General features: G+C 51.6%; 1 protein-coding gene across 1 annotated transcript in view; it reads left to right on the top strand.

Moving 5' to 3' along the window:
- Positions 1 to 1,822: 1,822 nt before the first annotated feature.
- The window catches only part of NDRG1 (N-myc downstream regulated 1), a 59,754-nt gene continuing 33,800 nt past the window's right edge, over positions 1,823 to 27,776 (top strand). The window contains exons 1-3 of the mRNA XM_012462007.2: positions 1,823 to 1,939; positions 14,503 to 14,583; positions 18,168 to 18,203. Coding sequence (XP_012317430.2) covers positions 14,521 to 14,583; positions 18,168 to 18,203 — 99 coding nt within the window. The 5' untranslated portion in view covers positions 1,823 to 1,939; positions 14,503 to 14,520. The remainder of the gene's footprint in view (positions 1,940 to 14,502; positions 14,584 to 18,167; positions 18,204 to 27,776) is intronic.

Genomic DNA, 27,776 nt, shown 5'->3' with positions numbered 1-27,776 from the left:
CCATGATCTGCCTGCCTTGCCCTCCCAAAGTGCTGGGATTACAGGCACGAGCCACCACGTGTGGCCCAGCCACTGCTCAAATTCTTGCCTCCCCTCTCTGCTCTTTTCTCCTCACTCAACTCTCTTTCCCTGTCCTCTGATTTGTTCAATGCTAATGGTCTTCCAGAAGGTTAGGCTTCCTGCACAAGCCCAGCCTCCCACCAGGCAACCTCCTCAGCGTTTCAAGCTGCAAGTCTGGGCTGCTCTTTGTGCTCCATCCTGAGGACCCCCTCAAAGAGGCAGGCAAGGGCATCCCCTGGCAAAATGCCCTTCTTCCAAGCACTTGGAGTTCCATTTGTTACTGAAGAAGTGGGCTGCCTTTGCTGCACTTTTGAACCTGACACTCCTTATCTTGACACTTTGCACTTTTCGAACTTGACACTCTTGTAGCTTTTGCAGATAAAAAAAACAAAGGTGCTCTCTCAAAAAAATCACCACAATGGGGGAGCCTAGGGAGGCAAATGGGATGCAGAGAGGAAAGCCATGCCCCCTGCCTTGGGACAACATAGGTGGGCACAGAAACGAGGTTTACAATTCAGCAAGAAAGAGAGAGAGAGAGAGTGTGTGTGCGTGTGTGTGTGTGTGTGGCAGGGGTAGGGGGACAGCGAGGGTCACCTGAGCTTGCCCTAAGTCTGGTTTTGGGCTCAGTGGCAAATTCAAGGCTGGGCAGGTGGCCTGAGGACAATGATGATGCCAGTTGTCAGTCTTCCTTTATTCATAAAATCATGTTCCACCATGCAGTGCTTCTCAACCTGGCTACATGTTAGGAGCCACCTGGGCAGCTCTGTAAAAACCCCAATGCCCAGTTGGTTTGCACTCCCTGGGATTTTGATTAAACTGTCTCTCTCTTTCTCTTTTTTTTTTTTTTTTTTTTTTTTGGCGGCTCCTCTGGGGCTTCTTGTGCAGTAAGGGTTTAGAATTGCTGGTTCCTGTGGCCAAATGAGAACATGCAGGCAACAGTTACACACAAACAGGGCAGCAGAGCAGGACAGTGCTAAGGCTGGAAAGGGTGTGTCATGGAAGTTGAGGAAATCAGAAGAGGAAGGGGTGAGAATCCTCCCTTCTGGGCCTGTGGGGCAGGAGAGAAGACCCAGCGGGCAAGGTCCAGCGAGTGTGCTTAGATCTGGGAAGATGAGGGGAAGGGGGGGCGCTGGGCGGTGGGCGGCGGTGGGCAAGATGGACGAGATTCAACGGGAGCGAGGATTTCAGCGGAGAGCTTCGGCGACAAGGAAGGAGGGAGATGGTCGGGCGAAAGCGAAGGCGGCTGCTGCGGGCAGGCAGCGGCATCCGGCTGGGGAGCCGAGCGGGTGAGAGCCGGAGGAAGTGCAGGGAGTCGCCCAGGGCGTGGCGCGACGAGACTCGGAGGAGAAACTGAGGCCGAGATGGGGCCCTCCGGCCTCACGGAGACACGAGGAAGTCCGCAGGCACACGCGCGAGCGCGCACAGGAACACGCACGAGCACACAGTCCTCCTCTGGGCAGGGCACATGCGCCCGCACACAGGCCGAGGCCCCGGACTCGGAGGGGAACCAGAGCCGACCCAGCACCCGGGCCCCGAGGCCCCGAGGCCCCACCCGGCCGCGCCCCTGCGAACGCTTGCGCAACAGGCGGCGGCTCCAGTGGGCGCCCGCGGAGCACGGCCCCCGCCCGGCCCCGCGCGCCCGGGAGGAGGGAGCGGGGAAGGGGTGTGTCCCGGCTGCGTGCCGGCCCGCGGGGTCTGGGAGGGGCGAGGCGCGGGGGCGGGGCCGCGGGCCTATAAAGTCGGCCTCCGCCGAGACGTAAACAAACCTCGCCTGGTTCCCGCTAGCGCTGCGCTTTCACGGCTCTGCTTCCGCCCTCGGCTCCCGCGGGCGCCGCGCCGCCAGCCTCGGCATCGTCCTTTCCTTCTTCCCTCGCGTTAGGTAAGCCCGTGCCCTCCTTTCCTGGGCGCGACGCGGAGCGGAAAGGGGCCGCCCGTGCGGTGCCTTTGGAGCCTGGGGACCGCCCTTTGTAGCCCCGCGGGCTCCAGGAGCGAGCGCCCCGGAGCAGCAAGTGCGCGGCCATCCCGGGGCGCGGCGTGAGGCGCCTTTGGGTGCCGGGACCGCTGAAAAGGGCGCTTCAATTAGGGAAAGGGAGAAAAAAAGGCAGGTTCCTATTTATCTTACCCCTCGCTGGGGATATGGGGTTCTGGGATCGGGAAGGGGGCGACGAGACTGTCCGAAAACACCTGGATCGCGTTTCCTGGCGTCCTCTCGGAATCCCAGCTGGCGCCGCTGGCAGGGGTGCGCGCTGGACGTGGGTGCAGAAGGGACTGGGGGTGTGTGTGTGGGGGGAACGGAGAGATTGCGCGCGAGTGTGTAGATGAGGGGTTGGTAGCGGCGAGCGGCCCTGGCTAGGAGGCTGGAGAAGGGGGCGTGGGTGTGTCTGGCTCCTAGACTGGGTCCGGAACGGGTGTGGATCCGAGAGGCTGGTGGCGCTTCAGTCCCAAGGCGCACACAGGGCGGTGTGGGTGTGCGTGTGAGTGTAAGAGTGTGTGTGGGGGAGGGTCCAGGGTGTGTCACAGCGCGACCCGCGAGCGGGAGCAAAGAGTCTGCGAGCGCCCCTGGGCAGGGTGCGCCCCTGGGGTTGGCGCAGCGGCGGCAGCGTGGGAGAAGTGGCCTGGGCGAGAGGGGTCTCGGGGACACTTGGGAGCCCCAGAGCTGGCTGGAGCTAGGAGTGGCGTCATTTTCGCCTCCTCCCACCCTCCCCCACTTTCCTCCCCTCCCCGGCCTCCGATTCTGGCCGCTCCTGCCCTCCAAGGGGGAAAAGAGCTAGAATTACTCCGACGTTCCTGGGTGATCCGCCGCGGTCTCTGATTCAGCCTCGGGAGGAGATTCGGGCAGGGCAGGGGGAATGCGGCTGTTTCTGGGGAAAACACGCTGTCACGTCTCTGTCAAATTAGTAGCTGGAGCCGGGATTTAGTGGGCTGGTTCCTTACTCCCATCCCTCCCCCACTTCCCCTGCGGATGGTCCCTGCTGTCCCTGGGGGTCCTGAAGAGCAAGCCTCTGTGGCTTGGAAGTGGGAGGTGCCCAGCAGCGGGTGGGGGAGTCAGGGCCCTTGGTTATTTTATGCCCACCCAAGAACAACCCTTCCTCGCTACACTGGGGCACTTCAGTTTGCTTGGTTCCTTTAAGCTACTGGGAAAGATCTTAAGATTCAGAGATCAGCCCGTGGCCAGGCAGGAGGGTAGTAGACATCCTTATATTACCCATTAGCTGCACGGGACCTTCTCTTAAGCTGCCTCAAATGAACATATCTAAATAGGACCCCCTGTTCTTGCTACAGAAATGCAGTTTCAAGGCAATTTTTTCCGTCTAGACTCTTCCTGCATAGAAATTCTGGCGTTCTCACTGAGTTTCACAAATGTGATTTGAAATAAGCAAGGTGTGGAGAGGGCAAACCCCAGCGCCTGTCTTGGAGGGGCTGCCTTTTGGTGGGGAAGACACACAAGTAGACTGGTTCTGTGTGGTGTGTGTGGTGGCAGAGCCAGCCTCAGGCTGAGGCAGCGCAAGGTGGGGGATGAAGGAACGTGTGAGGGAGAGAGAGGGTTTCGGGGGTGTGATGGAAAATGGGAGGTTCCCCGACCTGTAACTTACTAGCTTTGCGGGACCGTGTCTCCCACAAGAATGTAACCTGCACCTTGGCGAGGAAGAGGATTTGCCTTCCTCGCCCTGTAACCTGGCCCTGGCCCAGCGCCTGGCAGTTAGGAGTTGAAATAAACACGTGGGATGAATTGGCTGGCTCTGTGCCTTCTGCGTTATTCTCCTGTGAACCAGCAGGTTGAGTCCCCGGCGAGACCCGGCATGGTGGAGGTGTTGGGTTTGGATTTCGAAGGACCCTGGAGTGTCTATTTGGGTCTCTTCTCCTGAAGAAGTTCTTTTGGAGCAACAAGATTTGATCATTTGAGTGGAATAAAAAACTCCTACAGGACGTAGTCCAACTTCTTCCCATTTTACAGCTGGAAAATGAGGCGCAGAGATGGGAGGGATGTACCCAGTGAGAGCTGAGCTGGAGCTGGAACTCCGTCTCCAGACCCCTTTGTGGGAGTCTCCTGGGTGGGACCGAAGGCAGTGGAGAGGGTTCCTGACAGGATTTTGCCTGCCTGCTATGGAGGGGCAAAAGGAAATTGCATCTTCACTGAGTTTCAGGTGAGGAAACTTTTGAGGCTAAAGAGGAAGAGTGGGATGATTTTTTTTTAAAGTGTAAATCAGGTGTTCTTGAGAGATTAACAAAACCAGCCTAAAGAGCAGGTGCTTAGAGGCTGCAGCCCGCTGGGGCGGCCTTTGACTGAATGGGGCTGCCCCCTAAGATGGAAGGCAGATCTCAACTGAGCTGGGGGTCCCCCCCGGGTACATTGAAACCCTTTGGCCTGAAGCTGCCTCCACATGAACCTGGAAGAAAGATGGCATTGTGTTTTTCTGATGAACTGAAGCTTCAGTTCTTCTTGGGACTCGACCCAGAGAATCCTATTCTAGACATGACTCAGTGGCCCTGTCCTGGGAGAGAAAGCATGATGACTCAGCATCCAAGACTCGCAGGATTCAGGTTGGACTCAGCCTGGAGAGAAAGACGGGGAAGGACACGTCATCTCTCTCCCTCCAGAGCATTTGCTGTCTCTCTTCATCCGCCTTCATCCTTGCAAGAACGCTGCCTGGACCGTATTGCTCCATTCAGTGGATGAGGCAGCCGAGGCCAGGAGAGTTTAAGTACTTGCCTGTAGCCATATGGCTCAGCGGGGAGAGCCAGATTTTGAACCCGGACAGTTGGACTTAAGAGCCTTTTTTTTTTCATGATAATATGCTGGGGTGCCTGAAGAAATCAGGCTTGAATGAAAAGGCAATCAGGAGCTCCATGCCTCATTTTCCTTCTGTAAAATGATAGTAACAGACACGCTGTCATCAGGATGTGTAACTGCTCATCTATGTAAACTGAGACCAGTACCCAGCATGCGGAAAACAGCGTGTAGGTGTTTGCAGTCGGTAACTCCCACAGAAGATATTCTCAAGGCATCTTCTTGGCAAGCGGACTCTGGGGCCCTTTGTCCTAAACCTACCCAAGGCTGTGAAGGTGCCTGCACATGCTTGACCTAGGTTTTGCTTTTTGCTAAACTTATGTAGGCTGCATAATAGTGTCATGAGAACCTTGTCTGAAATGCACATTTTAAGGCTCAGTCTCCTGCGATTCTGTCTCCATCAGGCGATACGCTATTATTTCAAAGCTACCTTGGCTAAGTTGGGAGTGGGGTATCCCGCAGGCAGCCAGAGTTGAGAACCTCTGCTCTGGAGTGACACGGGAGAGAAGAAAGGAAGGTGTGGTCATACACTGTTCCTTCTAGGGCACCCTGTGTCCTCAGGGCCTGGGAATTAGTGAGCGCTCAGTGAGTAGCTCTTGTCTGCTCCAGTGCCTTGGAGGTTCAGTGCATCGCATCATCTAATTTAGGTAGAAGACATTCTTTACACCACTTAGGTCAGAAAACTGAGGCTCAGGCAGGTGACTCTACTGTCCAGAGTCCAGGGAGTGGGGTTCTAGCCAAGGGGAGCCTCCTGAGCCCTTTCTACATGCCAGCATTGCCCTTGGAGGCCACCCACCCGCTCTGGGCCCGCCTTTTGAGAATGAGCTTGGCTTCCTGGATCCACGGCAGGCTGCTGTTCCTGTCTCTCAGATGGCAGTGTGGTGGAAGTCCTGCGCATCCACTGGCTTTTTATCTTTCAACTTGGAGACAGAAAGGCAGGCTAGATGGCGGTCTTGACTGAGGACTTGGCCCAGGCAGGTGCGCAGAGGTGCTGGGGACACTGAGGCCTCATAGGAAGGCAGCTGCAGAAGTAGAGGGTCACAAATGGGTGCTGGCCTGGAGCCAAGTTTTCAGGATGGGGGCCATGTGGAAAGAAACCTGGGCCCCTCGGGTCGGGCGTCAGCTCTGGCGCTGCAGAATGGGAATGGATTACACGATCGGGCCATAAGCAGGTCTCTTTTTGACCCAGATCTTTGACTTTCCCACCTAAGATTGTTTGCAGACCTGCCTGCCCCCTGCCTGCCTGGGCTCCATGTCTGACCTTTTCAGTCCAGCAGTTGTTCTTGCAACTGAGGTGGTAGAAAGTAAGACTCCTTAACAGTCCGGGGCCTTCAATGCTGGGCCCAGCAGTTGAATCTTTCCTTTCTTTAAATCTGCGGGACCTTTCTGCAGCTATACATTTTAAACCTGCATAGAGCTCTGTTTAAAGGGAGATGGAGAGGGTCCCAGGTCTCTATCCTGTTCTCCTGTCATCACGCTCAGCCCTACCCCCATGGAACCTAAGAAGGTTCTGAGTAACCCTCTTCAAATATGAATGTGAGAGGGCCATTTCAGAGGTGGGTCTGCGGCCTCTCTCAGCTGGGAATGCTTACCACCTCTCCCTCCTCCTTTTTATTCACGGAACTCTCCTCCTTTCTCCAGAAAGGCCTCCATGGCTATTCCCCACTGGAGGGGAGGCTGGGTTGGGGCCTTCCTTGGACTTGCCCACATCCCCGATGAAACCTGAGAGCCTGTCCTGAGTATGTATTGTGTTCGTGGTGGTGGAAAGGACACCTCCATTGATTAAGGAAGTAACTTGGACTACCTTGCATAGACAAGATTGGAGGCCCATTCCAGAGGGTGCAAGCTGCAAGACCATTTTAGGGAAGGATCCCATTAGTGTGGCCAGCATCCCATCTCGGGACAAAGGGTTCAGTATGAAGAATCCATTTCCTCGTCCTCTGCTAACACTGGCTCCGTTTGTGTGATTTCCACAAATTATCTCAGACCGTCCAGCGCAGCTCATGCCTGTCCCGCAGATTCACAGAATAATCCTCTAAGGAGACCAGTGTCCTCCTTTGGACTTCCAGTTATTCACCCCGTCCCCTCAGACGGTCATCTTCTCTCTGCCAAACAAATTACTCGAGCTGCCAAAACTCCACTGAGAATCTCCAGGAAGATCTCTGGTGTATTGCAGAAAAGAGGTGGGCCCTGATGAGATTCCCAGCACGCCCCTCTGCCTGCTGTTGTGTTTAGGACACTAGCTGACCTCCCTGGTGCTGTGCTCATGTTGAACATACAGAAGTTCAGTTTCTGCCCCAGCCCCTCTGTATCCACAGCCAGGGAGTGAATGCAGCTTTGGCTTGTTTGAGAGGGAGGCTGTAGCGCTCACCTTCTTAGGGATCCCTTTTTCATTCCTTGCTTATCACGTACATCACTGACACCTCCTGGGTTTCAGAGTCCACTGCAAAGCACGGGGGGCCCTCGAGGATTTCCTAGTGTGACTTTGTTCTCTGTGTGACATTTGTACTGTTTTCTTGATTTTGATTGCCCTGAAACATTTCCCTAACCTCTAAACTAGGGAAGGTCCAGTGAATCCACCCATATTGTTTGCTGAGTTGATTAGATAAGAAAGACAGTGAGTGAAGACTGCCAACTTCCTTCCCTTCCCCAGAGCCTTGAGTTTCAAAAGGTCCAGAAAACACCCAGTGAGCCCGTGAACTGCTTTGTAGCTTGACTTCAAAATCTCTTTTGGCAAAGAAATGACAAAGGAATGTGTCCACAGTAAGGCAGGGCTATCCAGGGCCTATCTCCAGGTGGTTTTCCTTGAGGTTCAGGCAGAAACGGTGCTGTTCTCGGCAGTTTTCTGGGGAAATTGCTATAGCAAACAGCAACAGCACACATTGATTTTTTGCCGCCTTTGAAAATCTGTTCTGTCAAGAGTCCAGTGTGCTGGAAAGAACACTGGCTTTCATGTGGCTTCGAAACCAGGCATGTTATGGAGGGGTAGAATCTGGGTCAGTTGCTGATGGTGACAATCAATGCTACACTTGTTAGCGATTCCCCCGGGCCTCCCTTTCTCTGCTTCACTAAAGGCCTCCAGGGGACTGTTGTCTGCCCTCCCCCGAGGGAGCGAGCGCCACACTTGCAGCCACAACGAAGCAGTGAGTTTTTCACCTTTCCCTCAGCGGAGAGGAGTCTAGGCCTGTGGCCTTTGGAAGTCACGTGGGCCTTTGTCTTTGAGCCTCAGGTTACCCGTCTGTGAACTGGGCATGATAATACCCAAACTCTCCCAAGGGAGCCTCCTTGAGGAGCCAGTGAAACAATGTGCTGAGTGAGCACTTTTCCCAAGCATTGAGTTGACTGTCTTAGGAAGGTCCTGTGGGGGAGCTGAAAACAGGGAACCTTCTGGGTGTTATGAAGGGAGAAAAGTCCAAGACGCCGGTTTTGCCAAAAACTCAGTCCTACTCATGGAGGCTCAGTGGCTACCGTGCAGGTGGAGGAGAGGCATGTGACTGCGCCGGCTGACATCCACACACCAGAAGCCTCATGGTCACGTGCAGCCCACCTCACAGCATTGCCCCTGGGTCATGGGCGGTGGTTAGGATGGTGGGTATATTTCAGGCAATGAAAAGTCACTGTCAGTGTTCCCTTTAAGATTGCTTTAACCTGTGCCAGCTTGACGCTTGCTGACTTGGGGCATACATCTTAACCTCTTGGTGCCTCAGTTTCCTGATCTGTTAAATGGTGACATGCTGGCACCTCCCTCCTAGGGTTTCTATGAGGCTTAAAGGAAATACAGGGTTCAGAGCCCAGTTAGTGCCGCAGATACTCTCCTGGTGCTGTTTTTGTGGTGTGCCTGTGTAGGGTTTCATTGTTGCCTTCCTGTGGCTGCTCTTCCTGGTGGGTGGAACCTGGAAATCCTAGGACAGATCATGGATGTTGCTCTACTGGATACCCTTTCAGCCCCACCCTGTGGGAGTTCGGGGGAGCCCAGGAGAGTTTGCTCAAGAGGGTGTACAGATGGGTGGCTAGGCTCTAGTCTTACCAGACAGGAGTTTGAGGCTGGCAGAAGTGGGGGGCTTGGTCCAAGGTGCAGGGCTAATCTGGCCAGAGCTGAGCCAGCAGGGCCTTGGTAAGACCCTGTGGCTTTGTGAAGCACCTTCTTGCCTGGGTTTCCATTTGCCTACAGGTTTGTTGTGGATAGCATGATATCCATAGACATACACTGTGCCCACTTTACAGATGGAGAAACCAAGGCCCAGAGAGGAAGTGACTTGCTCAGAGTCATGGAACAGGAAGGTGGCAGGGTCCCTAGGCCCTGATTCCCAGGCCAGCGCTCCTGCTGCCCCACTGAGGCTTTTGGGAAACACAGGCTCTGTGTGTCCCCTCAGTCCCCAGGGGCTGTTGAACAGTTCTCAAGTGACCTCGGATTACCCAAGATGCCTCTGCCAACTGCCCTCCCAGGCCCCAGGGTCATGGGTCACATTCTTTTCTTCCTCGGGCAGATCCTGACCTTGGCTTTGCCTGGAACCTATGATCCAGCTCTCCACTGACTCTCCTGGGTCTGCTGGACCAGAAAGGTATTTGTGTAGCCCCTCTTGGGCCCTCGTTACTCATTGACAGTGCTGGTGGAGAGGAGGGCTTCAGTGGTGTGCACTGGGTCTGATAGCCAGAAACCCTGGTGGCATTTGCTGGACGTCTTCCACATGTCCCTCTCCTTGCTGGGACTCTGGGACTGAACCCCAGGCTGCGTCCTCACAGGTGTCCTGGCGTCTCCAAGTCAACCCTGAAAGGAAAGTACGCTGATGAATTAAGCAGCTGTTTGCCCGGTTCTACGTGCCATTCTTGAATTTAAGCCCCACTGTTAATCGTTGCCCATATGATAGACCAGTAAACTGACACAAAGAGGTTAGATAGCCCAGGCACGGTGGCACATGCCTGTGATCTCAGCTACTCAGGACGCCGAAGTAGGAGGATCGTTTGAGCCCAGGAGTTTGAGACCAGTCTGGGAATCTAGCAAGACCCTGTCTCTCTAAAAAAGAATAAGGTTTTAAAAGGAGATTTGGTAAATTGTACAGGATCACAGAGCTAATAAATGGTGACCCCAGCATCTGGCCTGCCAGCCTTCCCCCTGGCTCCTGGCTACCACTACCACTTCTCTGGCATTGTTCTTCTCAGAATTCCTTCTAGGCAGGTGGATGGGGAAGGAAGAAGTGGAGATACAAGTCAGGCTGGCAGCTGGTGCTGTGACCTGGAACCCTGTTTCTGGCGCTAAGCCGGGTTTTAGCTGAAGGAAACCTGCTGGAGGGGTTTCCTCTGTGCTTCTTAGGGAGCAAGATGGCCTCAGAGATGGAGACACGGTTTGTCAGTCCCAAGCCACTGCAGAGAAACGGCAGGTGGGCTAGGAGTCAGCCCCAGGTCCCCCGGCATGCTGCGTGTAGCCCTGCCCTGCCACCGCACCTGCTAGAGGACCAATTTAATGCTTTCTAGAGGGTCCCAACGTTCGGTGATTAGGACTTTGCATGAGGCAGGGGGCACTGGAGTCCAGCAAGTACCTCAAACCCAGGGACAGTCTCCGCCTGCCACACCTGCTAAGCCATGAGGGCCTCAGGTGCCCTGAGGGGAGGGAGCAGGAGTGGAGCCACCAGCCAGAGCCCCCAAACCAGGTCACGTATCACCTGCCACTTCCTGCTGGCAGACGAGATCTCAGACACCAGAATACAGCATCTTCTGCTAGAACTGGGTCCTTCCACTCGGTGGTGACTTTGAATCCCAGAAAAAGTGTTTTGGGGATGAGTGGAGTGAAGGAAGAGTGTGAGCATCAGATCTGGCTCCTCTCCAGCTTCTGTGCTGCAGCCAGCCGGGTGAGCCCAGGACAGCCGGCCGCCGCTTGGGTGCAGCCTCCTCCTCCGTGAATGAAGGTGGTGGGGTGCATGCGTGTGCGTGTAAGTGCGTGTGAGAATGTGCTTGTGTGAGTGAATGTGTGTAAGTCTCAATGACTGTGACTGTGAGAGTCCATGAGAGTCTCAGTGTGAGAATGTGTGAGTGCATGAGAATGAGTGTGTGAGAAAGTATGTGAGTGTGAGACTGAGTGTATGAAAGTGAGTTAGCAAGTGTGTCAGTGTGTGAGAGAATGGGTGAGCACATTTGAGCATGTGTGTGTGCACGTGCGCTAGATTAAGAATGCATCCAACTGACATTTTCTGGATACTGTTACATGCTAGGAATTACTAAAATCAGCTGTTCCAAAGGTGGGTGGATGTTGCACCAGGGGACATTGGGCAACGTTTGCGGATTCTTTTGCTTGTCACAGCCTGGGAGGTATGCTGTGGGCAAGATGTGGGCAGAGGCCAGGGACACTGCAGAGCCTCCTTCCATGCTCAGGGCAGCCCCTAAAGCAGAGGCTGCTTACGGAGCCCAGATGTCAGCAGTGCTGAGCTGAGATCTCTGTCCAAGAGGTACAGTGGCGGTGAAGACAACATCTGCCCTGCCCTCCAGGGGGACAGGCAGGACAGTGGACACAGCCAGGACACAGCCTCATGAGCGAACCCGAGGGAGCGCCTGTCCCCTGGGACTGTGAGCTCCATGGGGCAGGAGCTGTGTCTGTTTGCTCCTGATCCCCAGACGGGTCCCGTAGCTGGTCTTGGCACCGTAGCTGCTGTTATTTTTGTTCTTAGCTCCGTGTTGGGCACGTAGAACCTATGTGGGAAGAAACTTCTGAATAAATCCTGAGTTTTCCAACCTGCTTCCTGGAACTCAGATATTTTTGAAGGCCAGCCTGGAGGCATCAGGGCTGGGGGTGGGCAGATTGTAGGCAGCCGAGTCCTGGGGTGGAGCGGGGCTCAGGCCCTTTGCCCTGGCTTCAGCCGAAGCACCTTGGCTTTTTAAAAAATTTTTATTTTTATTTTTTAACATTTTTATATGTTGAACTATCTTACGTGACTTCCTTTGAACAAAATCTCCTGCAAAAAAGGGAAAAGTTTGAAAAGTTGAGGCATCGGGGACAAGGTGAGGGCTGCTTGACCGGCCCAACTTGGGGGAACTGAGGTGAGGGAGCCGCTCTCCTCCTGCGCTGCAGGCTGGCCGGATGGTGGACCGCCAGCAGCTGGCTGGTTCAACACGCAGAAAGCACCTTCTGCAGTCCTCGGTTCAGGCAGCGTTGGAATTGTAGGGCGTGAGCAACATGCAGCCTGCCCTGAAGCCTATAGCCCCCACAGTCCCCCCAAACTAGTGTAGAGTCTGGGACACTTCCCAAATGGTTCACAATCAATCATCTAATCTTTTGGGGGACAATAAATAATGTCACCAGACATTGCCGACTATCCCTGGGGGGTTAAAATTCCCCCTAGTTTAGATACGCCCTGTGATCATACTCAGTAGCTTTATCTCTGGATTTCCCAAAGGCCTTAGCCCTGAGGTGGCTGGATCAGAGAAGGCCCCACCAGCTCCCAACAGCAGATGCTCAGGAACTTGATATTTCTAGGAGACACACTGAGTTTTCAACCCATTGCCTCGTGTGGTCTGGGAAGCTAAGTTGCAGGAAGAAAAAAGGCGCCGGGTAGGGTAAAGGGGTTTCACCAGCTAAAGAAGCGAGAAAGGTGGACATTTCTCCCTGTTCTGTTCTGGAGGAGGAGAGGGCTGGTGGAGGCTGACACCATATCCTAAAGTGATCACGGTTTCTGGAAACCAAAGAGAACTGACCAAACTGGGCTGAACCACAGCATTTGTTGAGTCCTTATAAATGTAGAATTTGTTTTCAAGACATTGCATTCTTCAGGTTTAGCAACAGTTTAAAAGTGAATTTCACTGAAAGCGTGGCTGGTGAGCTGCATTGCCCATTTGTTCAGAGGAAGCTGCAACCTGACTCTGCACCTAGGAGAGTGTCACGCTAGGAGCTAGAGGTAGAGAAAAGAACAAGGCAGGCAAGCCACCTGCCTCATGAAGCTGGCAGGGAGGGCTGGTTGACTTCACCCTGGAGTGCTTTGCTGAGCAGGGTATGCTAAGAAGCTCCTGTGAAATGAGAAGTCCTTTGACTCTCAGAATGAGGGGTGGTATTGGCAGGGCCCTGGGTTTCTGGAAGGCTCCCTAGGTCGTGTAGGCGAGGTGTCCCACAGGCCAGGGTCTTGGGACCGTGAACCTGCTGAATTAGCAAGACTAACAGACCCAGGCCTTTCATGCCTCCTGCCTCCAAGCTGGCAGCTGCCCAGGAATGCTCACAAATATAAAACTGACTTTGTTTTCAGAATGTTCTGGAGCATAGACTCCAAAGTCTACATAAAGGCATTTTTGTGGGGCTGGTTATCTACTGGGGCCCCAGACCACAGCATCCCAGTGGAGAGCGGGATCTGCCCACGGAATGCCATGTGTTGGCAGAAGGAATGGATGCGCGTGGATTTGGGGTGGCCTGCACTTGCCAGCTGACCTCTAAGAGGTGTTCTCCAGGTTCTTGGGAGTTCCTGGGTCTTCAGAGGAGGCCTAGGCAGAAATTTCAGACTTGCATTCTCTCTACCATGGCATCCAAGGGGTCTTGGGCAGTGCCGGGCCCAGGTTCCTACCCTGAAGCTAGCTGCCATGTGAGGGCTGTGGCCAACTGTTCCTCATGGCATTTTCCATTCAGAAGGTCTGGATCTGTGCACCAGACCTGGGTCACTTGTCACTTACTCCTCCCCCGGTCCTCTGTTGCTGCCTGTAATACTTGATCTTATTCTTCATTTATTATGCTTCACCCCAGGAAATGGTGGGCATTTAATTTTTGTCACTTGACTGTTGATCTATAGGATACATGCTTATACTTCTGGTTCCTCGATTCAGCTCCTGGAAGTATGCTTAATAGATATCATCACCTGCCCAAGCCTGGCACCCCAGGGAGTCAATGGCAGCATTCCGAGTCTTCCTGAGCTCTGACTCAGTCTGGTTTTGCAGCCTACGCTTCTGCACCTGCCCTGTGTTACAGCACAGATAACCCCTCTGGCCCATCCCCTGCTTTGGTCCAGGAAGTACTTTTTGCCTTGAAGGTCCTTTTTCTTACAGAATTGTGCTGTGTGTTCAGTGCCTGCCACACTCCTTGGCTTAAGGTTTTCCTCTGCCCCTCTTCCCTTTTGGCAGGTAGCTGAGAGTCCTATGCTGTATGTGGTGTGTGTGTGTGTGCGCGCGTGCGTGCGTGCATGTGCATCTGTTTGTCTGCGTCACCAGCCTTCTGTGAGGGCTAGCTGTGAGGCTGAAGCTCGTACTATGCCTATACATGATAAGCATCGTGTGACCTTGTGTTCCCATTTTGTTGTCACTCTGGGGCTGCCTGACTTTAGGATCAGCAATACAGGTCCCCTTCTAGAATGCAGTGAGCTGCATCCTGGGTATGGTGGGCGGGCCTGAACTTGGTGTGGGGACATGTTTGTGAGCCTGATCCATCCATCTCACTGGGAACGTAGTGTCCATGAGGCTGAGTATCCTCTCCCAGTAAATCTACTGCCCCAGCCCCAGTGGGAAGACTGGGTTGGGTCCATGGGCCGTGTGTACAGGGGGCCTCCTTGTCCCCTGCAGTGTTCCATGAGGGAGGTGAAGCTGCTGGGCAGAGTGCAGGCCTGGCCTTCTTGCCATTCACCTTGGATTTGCTTCCTTCAGGAAACCTCTCGGCAGGAAGTGTTGACCTTGTGGCCTTTGTCTCCTTGCAGGCAGGTGACAGCAGGGACATGTCCCGGGAGATGCAGGACGTAGACCTGGCTGAGGTGAAGCCTTTGGTGGAGAAAGGGGAGGTGAGTGGAGATCTTCCTGGCTACCCCCTCACATGCACATATACCCAAAGGCACACACAGGCACACTGGAGTACACACTTGCACTCGTGGGCAAACACTGCACAAATACACATGTACACAGCATACGCACAGCATACAAACATGCTGCATGCACAGGTGTGCACAGCATGCACAGACACACATGCATGCACACATAACACGTGTCCACTGCTTCCCTGAATGCAAAGCTGTGAGAGGCTCATGTTCAAGTCCCATAGGATCGGGCGCTGGGCCCCTTGCCCACCTCTCTGGGCTTTTGTGCTCTCATTTGTAAAGTGAGGGCATTGAACCAGAGGTTCTTTCGGCAGTCCCGTCTCTAGCTAGCCTTCTGTGGTTATAGAACATGCAACATGGAGCCCACTTGCCCGTGGGGACTGCCTGCCTCAGCTCTGATTAAAGCTGCATTGCCTGGGTTTAAATCCCAGCTGTGACACTTTGCAGCTTGGTGTCCACTTGCAAACCTCTTGGTCTCTTCATGTTCTAGTTCTTCATCTGTAAAGTGGTGACATTAGGACTTATTTCGTGGGGCCGAGTGAGGAGGGAGTGACTTAAGTCATAGGGAGCAGTTAGAAGTTTGCCGTGGAGGAGATGGGCAACACACAGTCGCTTTTTCACTTGCTCTTCTTATGTTTTTGGGCAAATGTCTTCTGTCAACATAGCCCTTCCTGTTGGAAACAGAAGCCACTGTCCTATAGCCTGGGCTGGCAGGGCCCGTCCTGCACCGATTGTTCTGATGATGAATGAACCTTTACATTTGCACAGTTGACATTGTAGCCTTAAAATATGTTCACATCCCAATTCTCACTGAGTCTCATAACTGCCTCTGATAACAAAATGCAGAAGCTTGGGTCCAAAAGTGAAGTTAGTCTAAGGCCAAATAAATACTTTGAAAAATGATAACCGTGCACTGACCACATCCTGCATGCCTGCCTCTCGGCTAGCCGTACTTCTACTTTATTTCATGCACGTCCCAGGCTCTGTGATTGTCCTCATTTTTTAGAGGCGGAAGTTGCGTCTTAGGGAGGTTAATTTGTCTTCATTGCATAGTTAGAAAGTGTGGGACATGGAATCAAATCCAGGGCAGCTGACTTTGGTGAATAGACTGTTCACTTAATTTTCTTACGATTCTACATGTAGCTGCTCTGTTTTAGGTCCATAATTTCATGGACTTTTCTTTACAAATGTGTGAGGCAACTATCTCTTTTCCCAATTTTGCAGATAAGAAGAAAAACTGGTCCCAGACAGGAAGGGGATTGGCCAAGTTCATTCAGGTATCTGGTACAACTAGAGTTAGAAACCAAGCCTGGGGAAGCTGCGGAATGCTTCCTCATCATTCCACACTAGGGGTCTGCAGATCTTTTCTGCAAAGGGTCAGATAGTAAATCTCTTAGGCATTGAAGGCCACGTGGTCTCTGTTGCAACCACTCAACTTTGCCATTATAGTAAGAAAGCAGCCATAGGCAGTATGTGAGTGAATGTACTCGCTGTATTCCAGGAAAAATTTAAAACGTGGTGAGGCAGATTGTAGTGTGCCAACTCTTACTGTGTATGATGCAGGTTCTAAATCCATGTCCTCTTAACTCTGGCTCTGTGACATAGTCTTATGAAACAATCAAACAAAAACTAGGTAGAACAAATACATATCACCGTGTTCTTACTTCTCCCTTTTAAGAAAAACCCTGTGAAAATAGTATCCCACACTTTGCGTTATTCACTTCACATTTCTGGGAGATCTTTCCAACTTCAGTCCCTAGTCCACTTGCTTTTCTCTTTTTAGGTACATAGTATTCCACCAAATGTATTTGTCCAGTGCCCAGTATGTGGACACATGTGTCTTCCAGCCTTTTGCTGTTACAAACAGCGCTGCAAGAAATATACACCCTTGTATGTTTCATGTGAGTCATTCCATACATGTGCCGGTGCACCCCTAGAAAAAAGTTCTCAGAAGTGGCATCGCTGGGTCCAAGGGTAAATGCATTTAACACAACATTATTTATTTGTTTCAGGCAGCCTAGTAGAAATCGTAGAACATGTTATGTGTGAAACACGCCTCTAAGAGCTTGTCAAGTCAGGCTTACATGCCAGTCCATCTCTCAGTGAATATTTACCCTTTCTCTCAAGGTTCAGATGAAATAAATTTCTTTCAATTCCTTAGATTGACTCAGCAAAGTGTTTGGAGTGAGGCTTAATTGTTGGGAAGTTCTTCCTCGTGTCTGTCCTCAATCTAGGTTGCCACTGCACTCTGCTAACGTTTTGAAGGTTGGTGTTGTACAGAAGGGGTTTCCTCATTCTTTCTCACCAGTACACACTCACGTACAAATATACACACACAGGACAATGGTGTAGGTGCCAACCACTTTTGCTTCCACTTCAGTTTGCCCAAACTCCCTGATGCTCTTGCCCACAGCCCACGGGATGTGGAGCTTTTAGGATCCCGAGCAACAGGGCCTCTGCTTCCATCTAGTCCTCAGTCCCTGCCATCCAATGGGGCTCCAGTCCATCATCCTGTTCCCCTCACCACTTTTGCATTTTGCTCTGCTGAGCTGTCTTCTTTCCTGGGGGTTTGTGGTGGGTCAGGCTGGGGCTCAGTCACAGAGTGTTAGGACTCCGTCTCTGGGTCAGGAGGAAAACATGCCAACAACATCTCTTAGAAATGCTGGCCAGCCAGGGCACCAGTTGGTCCTCCAAGTCACACTTTCACCAGTCCACAGGGGACATGGGCTTTTTCTCTGTCTTCCTGGGCCTGTCCTGCCATGGACAGCTCTGGTAAAAGATGGAATTTCAGCTGAAACTCAGAATTTTTTTTTCTTTTTGAGACGGAGTTTTGCTGTTGTTACCCAGGCTGGAGTGCAATGTCACAGTCTCGGCTCGCTGCAACTTCCGCCTCCCAGGTTCAAGTGATTCTCCTGCCTCAGCCTCCCAAGTAGCTGGCATTACAGGCATGTGCCACCACCCCCAGCTAATTTTGTATTTTTAGTAGAGACAGGGTTTCTCCATGTTGGTCAGGCTGGTGGAACTCCTGACCTCAGGTGATCCGCCCACCTCAGCCTCCCAAAGTGCTGGGATTACAGATGTGAACCACCGTGCCTGGCCTGAAACTCAGAATTTTTAGAAGTCTCCACTCTCCTCTTCTACTCACAGAGATTGAAATTTAATCCAGGTCCAGATGACAGCAGCCATGGAAAAAAATGTAAGGAGGAGCATATGTGGTCGGGTTTTAAAAGTATAGCACGTGGGTAGAACCGGGGAGACCAGTTAATAACCAGTTATCCAATTTCTGTATCTCTCAAGCTTGTGGTCAGCTTAGACCTTCAGATTTTTATCTATCAAGGCTATTGTCAGCAATCCAGTTAATGTGTCTGCTTTTCTGCAGGACTTCTATTTTGAGATGAAAAGAAAGTTTGCCTTTGTGAGAACTTAGGGAGACCCCACAAAGGGGGGAGCGTAGGTACAGATTCAGGGTGTAGAAAGGCCCATGTGTTCCACCATCCTTTCTCTTATAGAGGAAACAGATGAAATTAACAATCTTTTTTGTCTTCCCACAGAGCATCACCGGCCTCCTGCAAGAGTTTGATGTCCAGGCAAGTAGAGGATGTGACTTTTCTTCCCCTTTCTCATCCCATCTTCTCCTTTTCCTTCTTCTTTCCATTGGTTTAAGTAGATCATTACGCAAACATTGGGGGCAAGGGGAGAGAAGGCAGTGGTCTCAGCCAGGTCCTCACCCTCAGCCGCTGCTCCCAGACAGAAGCTGGCTTGAGTGCTGTCCAGAGAAGCAGGAACCAGTCACCACCTATGAAAGCAGGACAGAGACACCGCCCGTTTCAGCCCCAAAGAGCTGGCCAGAACGGTGGGGTGTGTGTGGGGAAAACGCTGTGGCGCTGGGTGGGCTTGGGACCCTGTGAGGGTAGGGAACGGAAGCAAAGGCTTGATGTTCTTGGCTCCGCTTGGGAAACTGAAACCACCCTTCTCTGTGGTTTACTGGCTCAGAACTGAAGTATGTCCATCTCTACTCAGGGCTGCAGGGCGTGCCAGGGGGTGCAGCTCAGCCGTGTCCAAGAACAGGCTCTCAGGAAAACAGGCTGGGCTCTCTCAGCTGAAGGCTGGGTCAGAACTTCAGGAACTCTAAGTCCTGGACTCATTAGCCCCAAGCTCATGTGGGTCCCATGCAGTGCTGGGTCCTGGAGGGTGGGGCAGAAAGCCTAAGCGTGTGGCGAGCTCGTGGACTCCCTGAAGGAGAGGTGCACTCCTGGACCAGCCGAAGGCAGCCGAGACACCTGAACCTCTACCCATGTGGTGCACAGGTGTCGCTAGTTTGGGACCCGTTCTGTGCTCTACATCCTGCTCCTCTATTCTATCTCCTTACCCCAAAACAACTCCACCTTTCCTCTTGAATCTCTTATTTCACGAATGCTCCCCCATCCATCTCGAGGTGAGGAATCTTGCATTGTCTTTTGAAGGAAGGGAAAGGATGGGAGAGGGGCTGGAAACATTGGCTGGTAGATCATGGAGGTTTTTGATACCATGCCCAACGTGTGTATTTTCTCATCCTGGTTGTGTCAGGTGTCCCTGGAGATCAGCCTGACCTCAGGGGCTCTGTGGAACCATTGGGGTGTGCCTAAGGTGTGGCGTTCTGTCTGGGTATTTGGTTTCTTCTGAGCACAGCACATCCCCATGATGCAGTTGACGGTTCAGAACGTACTTATTCAGCCCTCCCTGTGCACCAGGCTCTGAACACAGGTACCTGTCCACTACAAAGGACATGCCACTTAACTGTGGCAGCCTTAGAAAGCAGAGATCATTGCCTCCATTCTTTAAGCCGAGGAACTGAGGCTCCAAGAGGTTAGGCATTCCTGACCCTTCTGCTCCCAGGAGTGTCTCCCTGACTAGTCATCCCTATGTTTATAGTGGCACGGCTGTCCCAGCCTCGCAGTGTAAACATGTCTGTGGTCAATGGATTTGGACCAGGACTGGCTTCTCCGCATTTGATGAATGACGAAATTCAGCCACCCAGTCAGTAAAACTTGACTGAGGTCAGGCCATGGTACCTTGCCACTTTGCCATAACTAAGATATCATGCTGGTCAGGTGCAGTGGCTCACGCCTGTAATCCCAACACTTTGGGAGGCCAAGGCAGGTGGATCACCTGAGGTCAGAAGTTTGAGACCAGCTTGGCCAACATGGCAAAACTCCGTCTCTGCTAAAACTAGAAATATTAGTTGGGTGTAGTGGCGGGCACCTGTAATCCCAGCTCCTTAGGAGGCTGAGACGGGAGAATCTCTTGAACCCAGGAGGTGGAGGTGGCAGTGAGCCGAGACTGCACATTGCACTCCAGCCTGGGCAACAAAAGTGAAACTGTCTCAAAAAAAAAAAAAGGAAGAAGAAGAAGAGAGGCAGCACTGGAAAGTGACTTGTGTGAGGTCACTTAGCAGTGATTGCAGAAGTGGTGCCAGACTCTGGGCCTCGCCTCTTCCAGCCCTGAGAGCTTCCCATGCTGCCTGCGAAGGATTTTTTTTTTTTTTTTTTTTTTTTTTGAGAAGGAGTTTCACTCTTGTTACCCAGGCTGGAGTGCAATGGCGCGATCTGGGCTCACCACAACCTCCGCCTCCTGGGTTCAGGCAATTCTCCTGCCTCAGCCTTCTGCGTAGCTGGGATTACAGGCACGCGCTACCGTGCCCAGCTAATTTTTTGTATTTTTTTTAGTAGAGACAGGGTTTCACCATGTTGACCAGGATGGTCTCGATCTCTTGACCTCATGATCCACCCGCCTCGGCCTCCCAAAGTGCTGGGATTACAGGCGTGAGCCACCGCGCCCGGGCGCCTGCAAAGGTTTTAATGATGCTGATGAGGGCTTCCTACCTGGCAGGTGCTGTGCTGAGGGCTTCCCAGACAATATCTCATGTAGTGCCCCAGTGATAACATGAGAGACACCATTAGCCTTATTTTTTACATGGGTAGACTGAGGCCAGAGTGGAGGGACTGGGAGCTACACCCAGGTCTGCCTGATGTGCTCAGGTCCAGGCTTTTTGCACGCCCTGGCCAGAGCTCCATCCCGTTCTTCTCTGTGTCGCAGGATGCCAGGCATGCGAAGGTGTTCCTGGAAGGTTGGGGGGGTGAACACATTCTTGAAGTTTATCAAGTCCAAGCCTTGATTTTACAGCTGGGGAACCCGAGGGACAGAAAAAGGGGAAGTTACTCATTTAGGGCGGCATAGTGGGGCAACTAAGAATTATGGTAGCAGATCCTCTTTTTCACCCTCTTGAGAATGGAAGAAAATGTGCCCCAGGGCAGTCAGAGCTGCAATAGATACAGTGGCTGTGGCACTGGCACCATGGCCTTGGTTATTTGACTGGTTCTCTGGGCCGAGAACAGCTGGAAGTTAGCCACAGGGGGGTCATCTGCGCATTCAGGGATGGGCCAGGCCACACCAGCCTCCCTCAGCTGCCGTTGTCAACCTTCCCTGTGGCTGAAACAACCTTCCCTGTGGAAGAAACAACCTTCCCTGTTTCTCCCCAGGGAGGCAGCTTGGTGGCGCTGAGGTTGTGTCTTCCTGCGGTGGGGATGTGGTCGTCCGTCTTCCTCAGATGAAGGCCCCATTCCAGGGCCAGAAAGAGTGAACCACAAGCCCCATCAGTGCCCTTTCCTGGTGACTGGCCCAACGCCAGTTGCTTCACCTCCCTGCAGCCTGTTTCCTCATCTGTGAAATGGGGACCGTGCTCCAGCCTTGTTAAGTGGTGTGGAGAGAGGTTATTGACGGGGACAGTGATGCTTCCTGCATTAGTGCTGGGCCAGACATCACGCACCCTATCCACTAACTATCATGGGCTGCTTCCCCAAATGTTTTTATTGTTGTGGAAAAATACATGTAACATCAAATTTACCATCTTAACTACTTTTAAATGTACAGTTCAGTAGTATTAAGTACATTCATATTGCCATGCAACCGTCACTGTGATTTATCTTCTGAACTTTATTTATTTTATTTTATCTTTTATTTTTTTTTCAGACAGACAGAGCCTTGCTCTGTCATCCAGGCTGGAGTGCAGTGGTGCGATCTTGGCTCACTGCAACCTCTGCCTCCTGAGTTCAAGCAACTCTCATGCCTCAGCCTCCTGAGTAGCTGGGATTACAGATGCCTGCCACCACACTGGGCTAGTTTTTGTAATTTTAGTAGAGACAGGTTTTTTCCATGTTGGCCAGTCTGGTCTCGAACTCCTGACCTAAAGTGATCTGCCCACCTCAGCCTCCCAAAGTGTTGGGATTATAGGCGTGAGCCCCCGCACCCAGCCATCTCCAGAACTCTAAAACTTACAGAACTGAAACTCTGTCCCATTAAACAATTCCTCATTCTAGCTTCAGGCAGTCACCCTTCTATTTTCTGTCTCTGTGATTTTGATTAAGTACCTCATGTAAGTGCAATCATATACTGTTTTATTATTATAAAACTGTATTAATTTGCATTTATTTGTTCTTTAGTGTCTGGCTGGTATAACTTAGCATCACGTCCTCAGGGTTTATCCCTGTTGTAGCATGTGTCAGAATTTCCTTCCTTTTTAAGACTGAATCATATTCTATTGTATGTATGCCCCACATTTTGCTTCTCCATTTGTCCATTGGTGGACGCTTTGGGCTATTGTGAATAATGCTGTGAACATGCACATACAGATACCTCTTTAAGATCCTGCTTTCAATTTTGGGGGGCATATACCCAGAAGTGGAATTGCTGGAGGTATTAGTCTGTTCTCAAGCTGCTATAAGGACATATCAGATACTTGGTTATAAAGAAAAAGAGGTTTAATGGACTCATCGTTTCACATGGCTGGAGGCCTCACATTCATGACAGAAGGTGAAGGAAGAGCAAAGGCACGTCTTACAGGGCGGCAGGCAAGAGAGGGTGTGCAGGGGAACTGCCTTTATAAAACCATCAGATCTCATGAGACTTACTCACTATCACGGGACCAGCATGGGCAAAACTTGTCCCCATGATTCAATTACTTCCCACCAGGTCCCTCCCAGAACATGTGAGGATTATGGGAGCTACAGTTCAAGATGAGATTTGGGTGGGGACACAGCCAAACCCTATCCCTGGATCATGTGGTTATTTTGGATTTTAAAATCTTGGTTATCAATTCTGGGAAACCTGGAAAGCATGATTTATCTGTTCCCTGTGAAGATAATTCCTCACATTCGTGTTTCTCTGGAAAGTCTGCAAAACACTTTTATGTGCCTTAATGGCAAATGGATTTTATCTGTTCATTTAGTTGGTTTCTTACCTGCTTGTAAAACTAGGGCTCCCTCCTGGCCAGGTCTTTGGGGTCCAGTCTAAGGAATCTGAGCTGCTTTATTGTGTGTATCTGAAAGCAGCTGATGTTATTCTTTGAAAAATAATTACTGCTTCAGCACTTCGACTAACTCAGGCAGATTCCTGCTTCCTTTCCCAATGTAGTCAATAATTTAGACTTTTTTTTTATTTTAATGAATCAAAACTGTTCTTCCATCTCCCTCCTATTCTCCCATCTCAGGACATGGGAAACTGAGGGAGCAGAGAATAGATCTCACGCCTACTCCCAGGGAAGGTCAGCCTGTGTTTCTCAAGCCAGGGTCAGCTAAGGAGCTGCCCCTTAGGACATCATTAAAGTGGGGACCACACAGAGAAGCCTTTGGAAGGACGGTAGCCGAGGTCAGGATAAGGTCTCCCAGCACTGTGCACCAGCCTGGGCTGAGTTAATCCCCAGAGCTGTCCTGTGAGGTTGGGGCATTTTTCCCTATTGTGCCTTCCTTTGTTTCTTTAACAAATGCCCACTTTGTGCCTGGCATTAGTTTAGGTACCGGGGATGCAGTGATCAGTGTGACAGGCAGTGACCCGTGTTTTCAGGAACCTAAATTCTGGAATAATAGCTCAGCACTGCCAAGCACAGAATGTGTGCCTGGCAGCTTGCCAAATGTGCCCCACGTGATCCTGTCCCCATCCTACGGAGAGAGAACCTGAAGCCCAGAGAGGTTAAGGCACTCGCCTGAGAGCACAGGGCTGGAAAGAGGACCTCAAGCCGTGTGCTTCCAGGGCACATATTTGAAACCAGTCCTGATTCCCTAGAAGAAAGAGTCAGACAAACCCAGACAAGCAAACGTGAGAATTCCAGCTTCTGTAGGTGCTTTGAAGATAATAGTGAAGGGTGAGATGGAGCCAGGTGATGGGATAGGGCGTGGCTGGGGTGCCATCTTCTTAGGTTGAGGCTTTTTTAAGTGGTGAAATTGCACTGAAACCTGAAAGATGGAGCCAGTCACATGACAAAGAGAAGTCTGGGGATAGATCATTCCAGGCAGAGGTAGCAGCACCATCAAAGGCCTTTCTGATCTGGATTCTGAAATTTCCAAGGGCAGAAATGCATTATTCCTGTAAGCTGTTAACAGGCTTGGTGTTCCAGGTAAGTCACAATATTTGAGCTGAATCTGAATGTTGAATGATACTTTGTCAAGGTTGCTACTAAAAAAAAAATCTTTTATATAAATCTGTATTCATTTAGATTCGGCTTCTAGATCCAGTTGATTCATGAGATTGATCAAAGTGTCCCTGAGATTTTTAGCAGTCTCCAAATTCTTGGGTGGAGAGTTGCTGTAGAATTTCCTTCAGAAGATGCAGTGCAGTGTGACAACAGAAGCTGTCTGGGCCGGATGGGTGACAGGGCCAGGGCCTGCGGAGCATATCAGCCCAGGGACTGGTCAGCATATTCTGACCTCAGATTCACACAGGAGTTCAGCAAAGTGACAGGACAGCACCTGCCTGCCATGGACTTCAGTGTCTTCTGATGAGCCAGGCCAGCACTGAGGGCCTCCCACGTGCTCTTGCTGAATCTTTGGGGACCTGTACCATTGTCCTTACTTTACAGATGAGGAAACTGAGGCTTTCCCAGGGGTGGCAGGTGTGAAGTGGGCCACATTGAGCCCAGGGCTGTCTGACCCAGACATTCTCTCAGCCATGATGCTTGAGTGCGGCCCTGTTCCTGGAAAGGCTGATCAAGCCCTTATGGACTAGATTCTGGTTCATCTTTGTCACATCTGCTTGTCAAAAAATCTGGCCAAGCAGATCATCTAAACAACACTTCATTGGGCTTATGTTTAGCGTACTGACAATGAGTTGTTGTAGGACTCAAGAATTGATGTGCCTTAATGGCAAATGGATTTTATCTGTTCATTTAGTTGGTTTCTTACCTGCTTGTTAAAATAGAGCTCCCTCCTGGCCAGGTCTTTGGGGTCCAGTCTGAGGAGTCTGAGCTGCTTTATTGTGTGTCTCTGAAAGCAGCCGATGTTATTCTTTGAAAAATAATTACTGCTTCAGCACTTTGACTAACTCAGGCAGATTCTCACTTATTTTCCCAATGTAGTCAATAATTTAGGCATTTTTGTTTTTTTTTAATCAAAACACACACACTGAGCCCAGAGCTTGGCACTGAGGAGCTGCTGGCAGAGTCTGTGTCGAGCTGCTGGGTGGCCTGTCTCAGGAGACAGCTCGCCCACCAGAGCAGATGGCATCAGGCCTTGTCTCTCCGTCACTGGCATCGCCTTTGGGTGGTCTCTTTGTTTTGTCCCGGGTGATGTTCGGGCAAAGTGATTGGTGATTTGCATGTGAGGTTCTGCCAGCGCTGTCAGGCCCCTGCTTGGCTCCCCCTTCCTGGAAAGATTCCGGAACTCTCAGAGCATGGGGTGGGCGGGCTGCTGGCCTAGGTGTCAGGGTTGCAGGAAGGACGTGATCTGATTGGCTCTGCTGAAAAGGCTTCGGCATCAGGTTTTAGGCAGTTGAGTTTGCAGATTTGATGAGTAGGGAGGGTGGGAGTATTTTGGGTTCCAGCTTATTTTCTTTGGCTAGAATTCTAGAGTCCAAGACTTCTGCTCCAGATGGGGAGCTTTGTGGAAGGCCACTTGAAGGAAGGAAGAGGAGGAAGAATGGGTATTTGCATACTCACCATTGTCTCAGGGCTTCCCTGCCAAGGTGAGGGGTGTTGGCCTCTGTTGCAGATGAGAGACCCATTTAAAGGTGTTAGGGAATTTCCCAAAGGGTACTGCTGAGATAGTCATATATTTAGATCCATCTGCTTCCAAAAAGTGCTAGAGTTAGGGAAGTCGCAATGGCTGGCCTCTCTTGAGCTCGGCTGTATGTCAGAAACCATGCTGGGCTCTTTGCCTGCGTCTGCTCGTGTGATCCTCACAAAACCTCGCGAGGGAGGTATCGTTGCCATCTTCATTTTATGTTGAAGATACGAGGCCCAGAAAAGTCTTAAGGGATTTGCCCAGTGTTATGCCATGCCAAGATAGCTGGCAAAAGCTGATTCAGTCCCAACGTCTGGAGCCAAAGTTCAGTTCATTTAACTAGTTTTGGGGAAGGGACAGCAGAGTTGACTTCACCACCCCTAAATTGTACCTTGTGAGCCGAGTGACTTTCTGTGGCTTCAAATTGCTTTTTCTATTGGATTTGCTGCCTCTAATTCCCTCCACCTGGATCTTGAGTTATTCAGACGATTAGATTTGATTTGGTTTCCATGGGAATCTGTGTTTGTGTGCTCACCAGGGCTCCCTGGGAAATGAGCTGATGTTACCCACAGGGCCTCAGTGTGGAGCAGTGGAGGGGGCTGGGGCAGCGCGGGGGCCGGGCAGGGGCTCCAGAGGTCTGGCTTCCAGTTCTGCCGAGAGGCCTCTTGTTCAGTAGAGCTGAGCTGGTCTTGGGGACGTATGATCCCATTCAGGGGGAGCTGTTTTTCTCCCCTTTTCTTGGAAGCAGACCAGCTCACAGGGAAAATGGAAATGGTGACCTTTCGCTAATTTCTCTCTTTCCACACAGTTGCCTCTTGTTTTCATGCCCCATGACTGCAGGTGGGCAGAACTCAGACAGAAACCTGGAAGTCCTCATTTCCCATCCTCACCCTCCCCCAGCCCTACTTCCTAGCAAAGCCATTGGGACTTAGAGCAAACCCTTAGAGTGACAGATGGCAGGAACACTCATCTGGATCAACGCAAAATGAGGCTTTGCAAAATAAACACGGCCTGCCTCTTCTGCAGGTCTGCTGTGGGTTTCCTAGGAGCACCCTCCAGTGGAGTGGGAGAGTGGGGCTCGTGCGCCCAGGCCAGGCCCTGCCAGACTGACCTCATTCATCTCCTGGTGTCCCAGAAAGGGTGCAGTGAGTGGAAGCGAGGGCAGACCCAGCCCTGTCATTTACTACCCGTGTGTCCTTGGCCACTCTCTTGACCTCCCCAGGGCTTAGTTTCCTAATCTGTGAAACAGTGGGGAGCATCGCTGTCCCTGAGCACATTGCAGACATTGAATACACACAGCAGCGGGCTCAGCTCACAGGCCTTTGTTGCCCTCCCCTGCTCCATGGATGACGAGGGGTCTGCTCCATCTCTCTACCCTAATCCAACAAAGATGTTCTTCCAAGTTGTTTTTTCCTTGGAGAATTGAGGTCTTGAGTGTGGATTCCAGTTGCATGCCGGATTCCCAGGCTGACACCCTCTGCCCACAGCAGCTTGTTCTCTGACTGTGCAACTTTGTTTAATTCTCTTGACCCGATGTCAACATAAAAGACTGGGGAATGAACCGAGAAGGGACAGGCCCAGCTTGACCCTTGCCTTGAAGGTCTTATCTTCCATTGTGTGGCACTTGTAGGGGAATCATGGCTTTGGAAGCCCCAGGACCTGTCTATCTTGGATCTTAACTCTTTTACCTCATTGGGCACCTGTACTGCAGCCCCAAAGGCTCTCTGTTCAATGGCTGCCATGATAGTCCAGGAGACAAAGCTGGCTTACTGGACTTGCTCAGGAAGTGTGTGACTGTCTTTTTATCGTGTTCCTCCTGGCTACACATACCCCCCTGGTTGTCTCTGGTACTCTGGTACTTTATGTATGCCTTATTCTTTAAATTTTTTTTTTAAGACAGGGTCTCCTCCTGTTGCCCAGGCTAGAGCATAGTAGTGCAGTCTCAGCTCACTGCAGCTGTGACCTCCCAGGCTCAAGTGATCCTCCCACCTCAGCCTCCCTAGTAGCTGGGACTGTAGGCGTGATCCACCATGCCTGGCTAATTTTACATTTTGTAGAGAGAGGTCTCACTATGTTGCAGAGGCTGGTCTCAAACTCAAGTTACAGGTGTGAGCCACCATGCCTGGCCTGTGT

The sequence above is a fragment of the Aotus nancymaae genome, unplaced genomic scaffold (genome assembly GCF_030222135.1).
Source record: "Aotus nancymaae isolate 86718 unplaced genomic scaffold, 86718_ANA_hifiasm-v0.15.2.pri h1tg000036l, whole genome shotgun sequence".
Lineage (NCBI taxonomy): Eukaryota > Metazoa > Chordata > Mammalia > Primates > Aotidae > Aotus > Aotus nancymaae.
The sequence above is the reverse complement of the archived record's forward strand: the minus strand, read 5'-3'. Positions and strand labels throughout refer to the sequence as shown.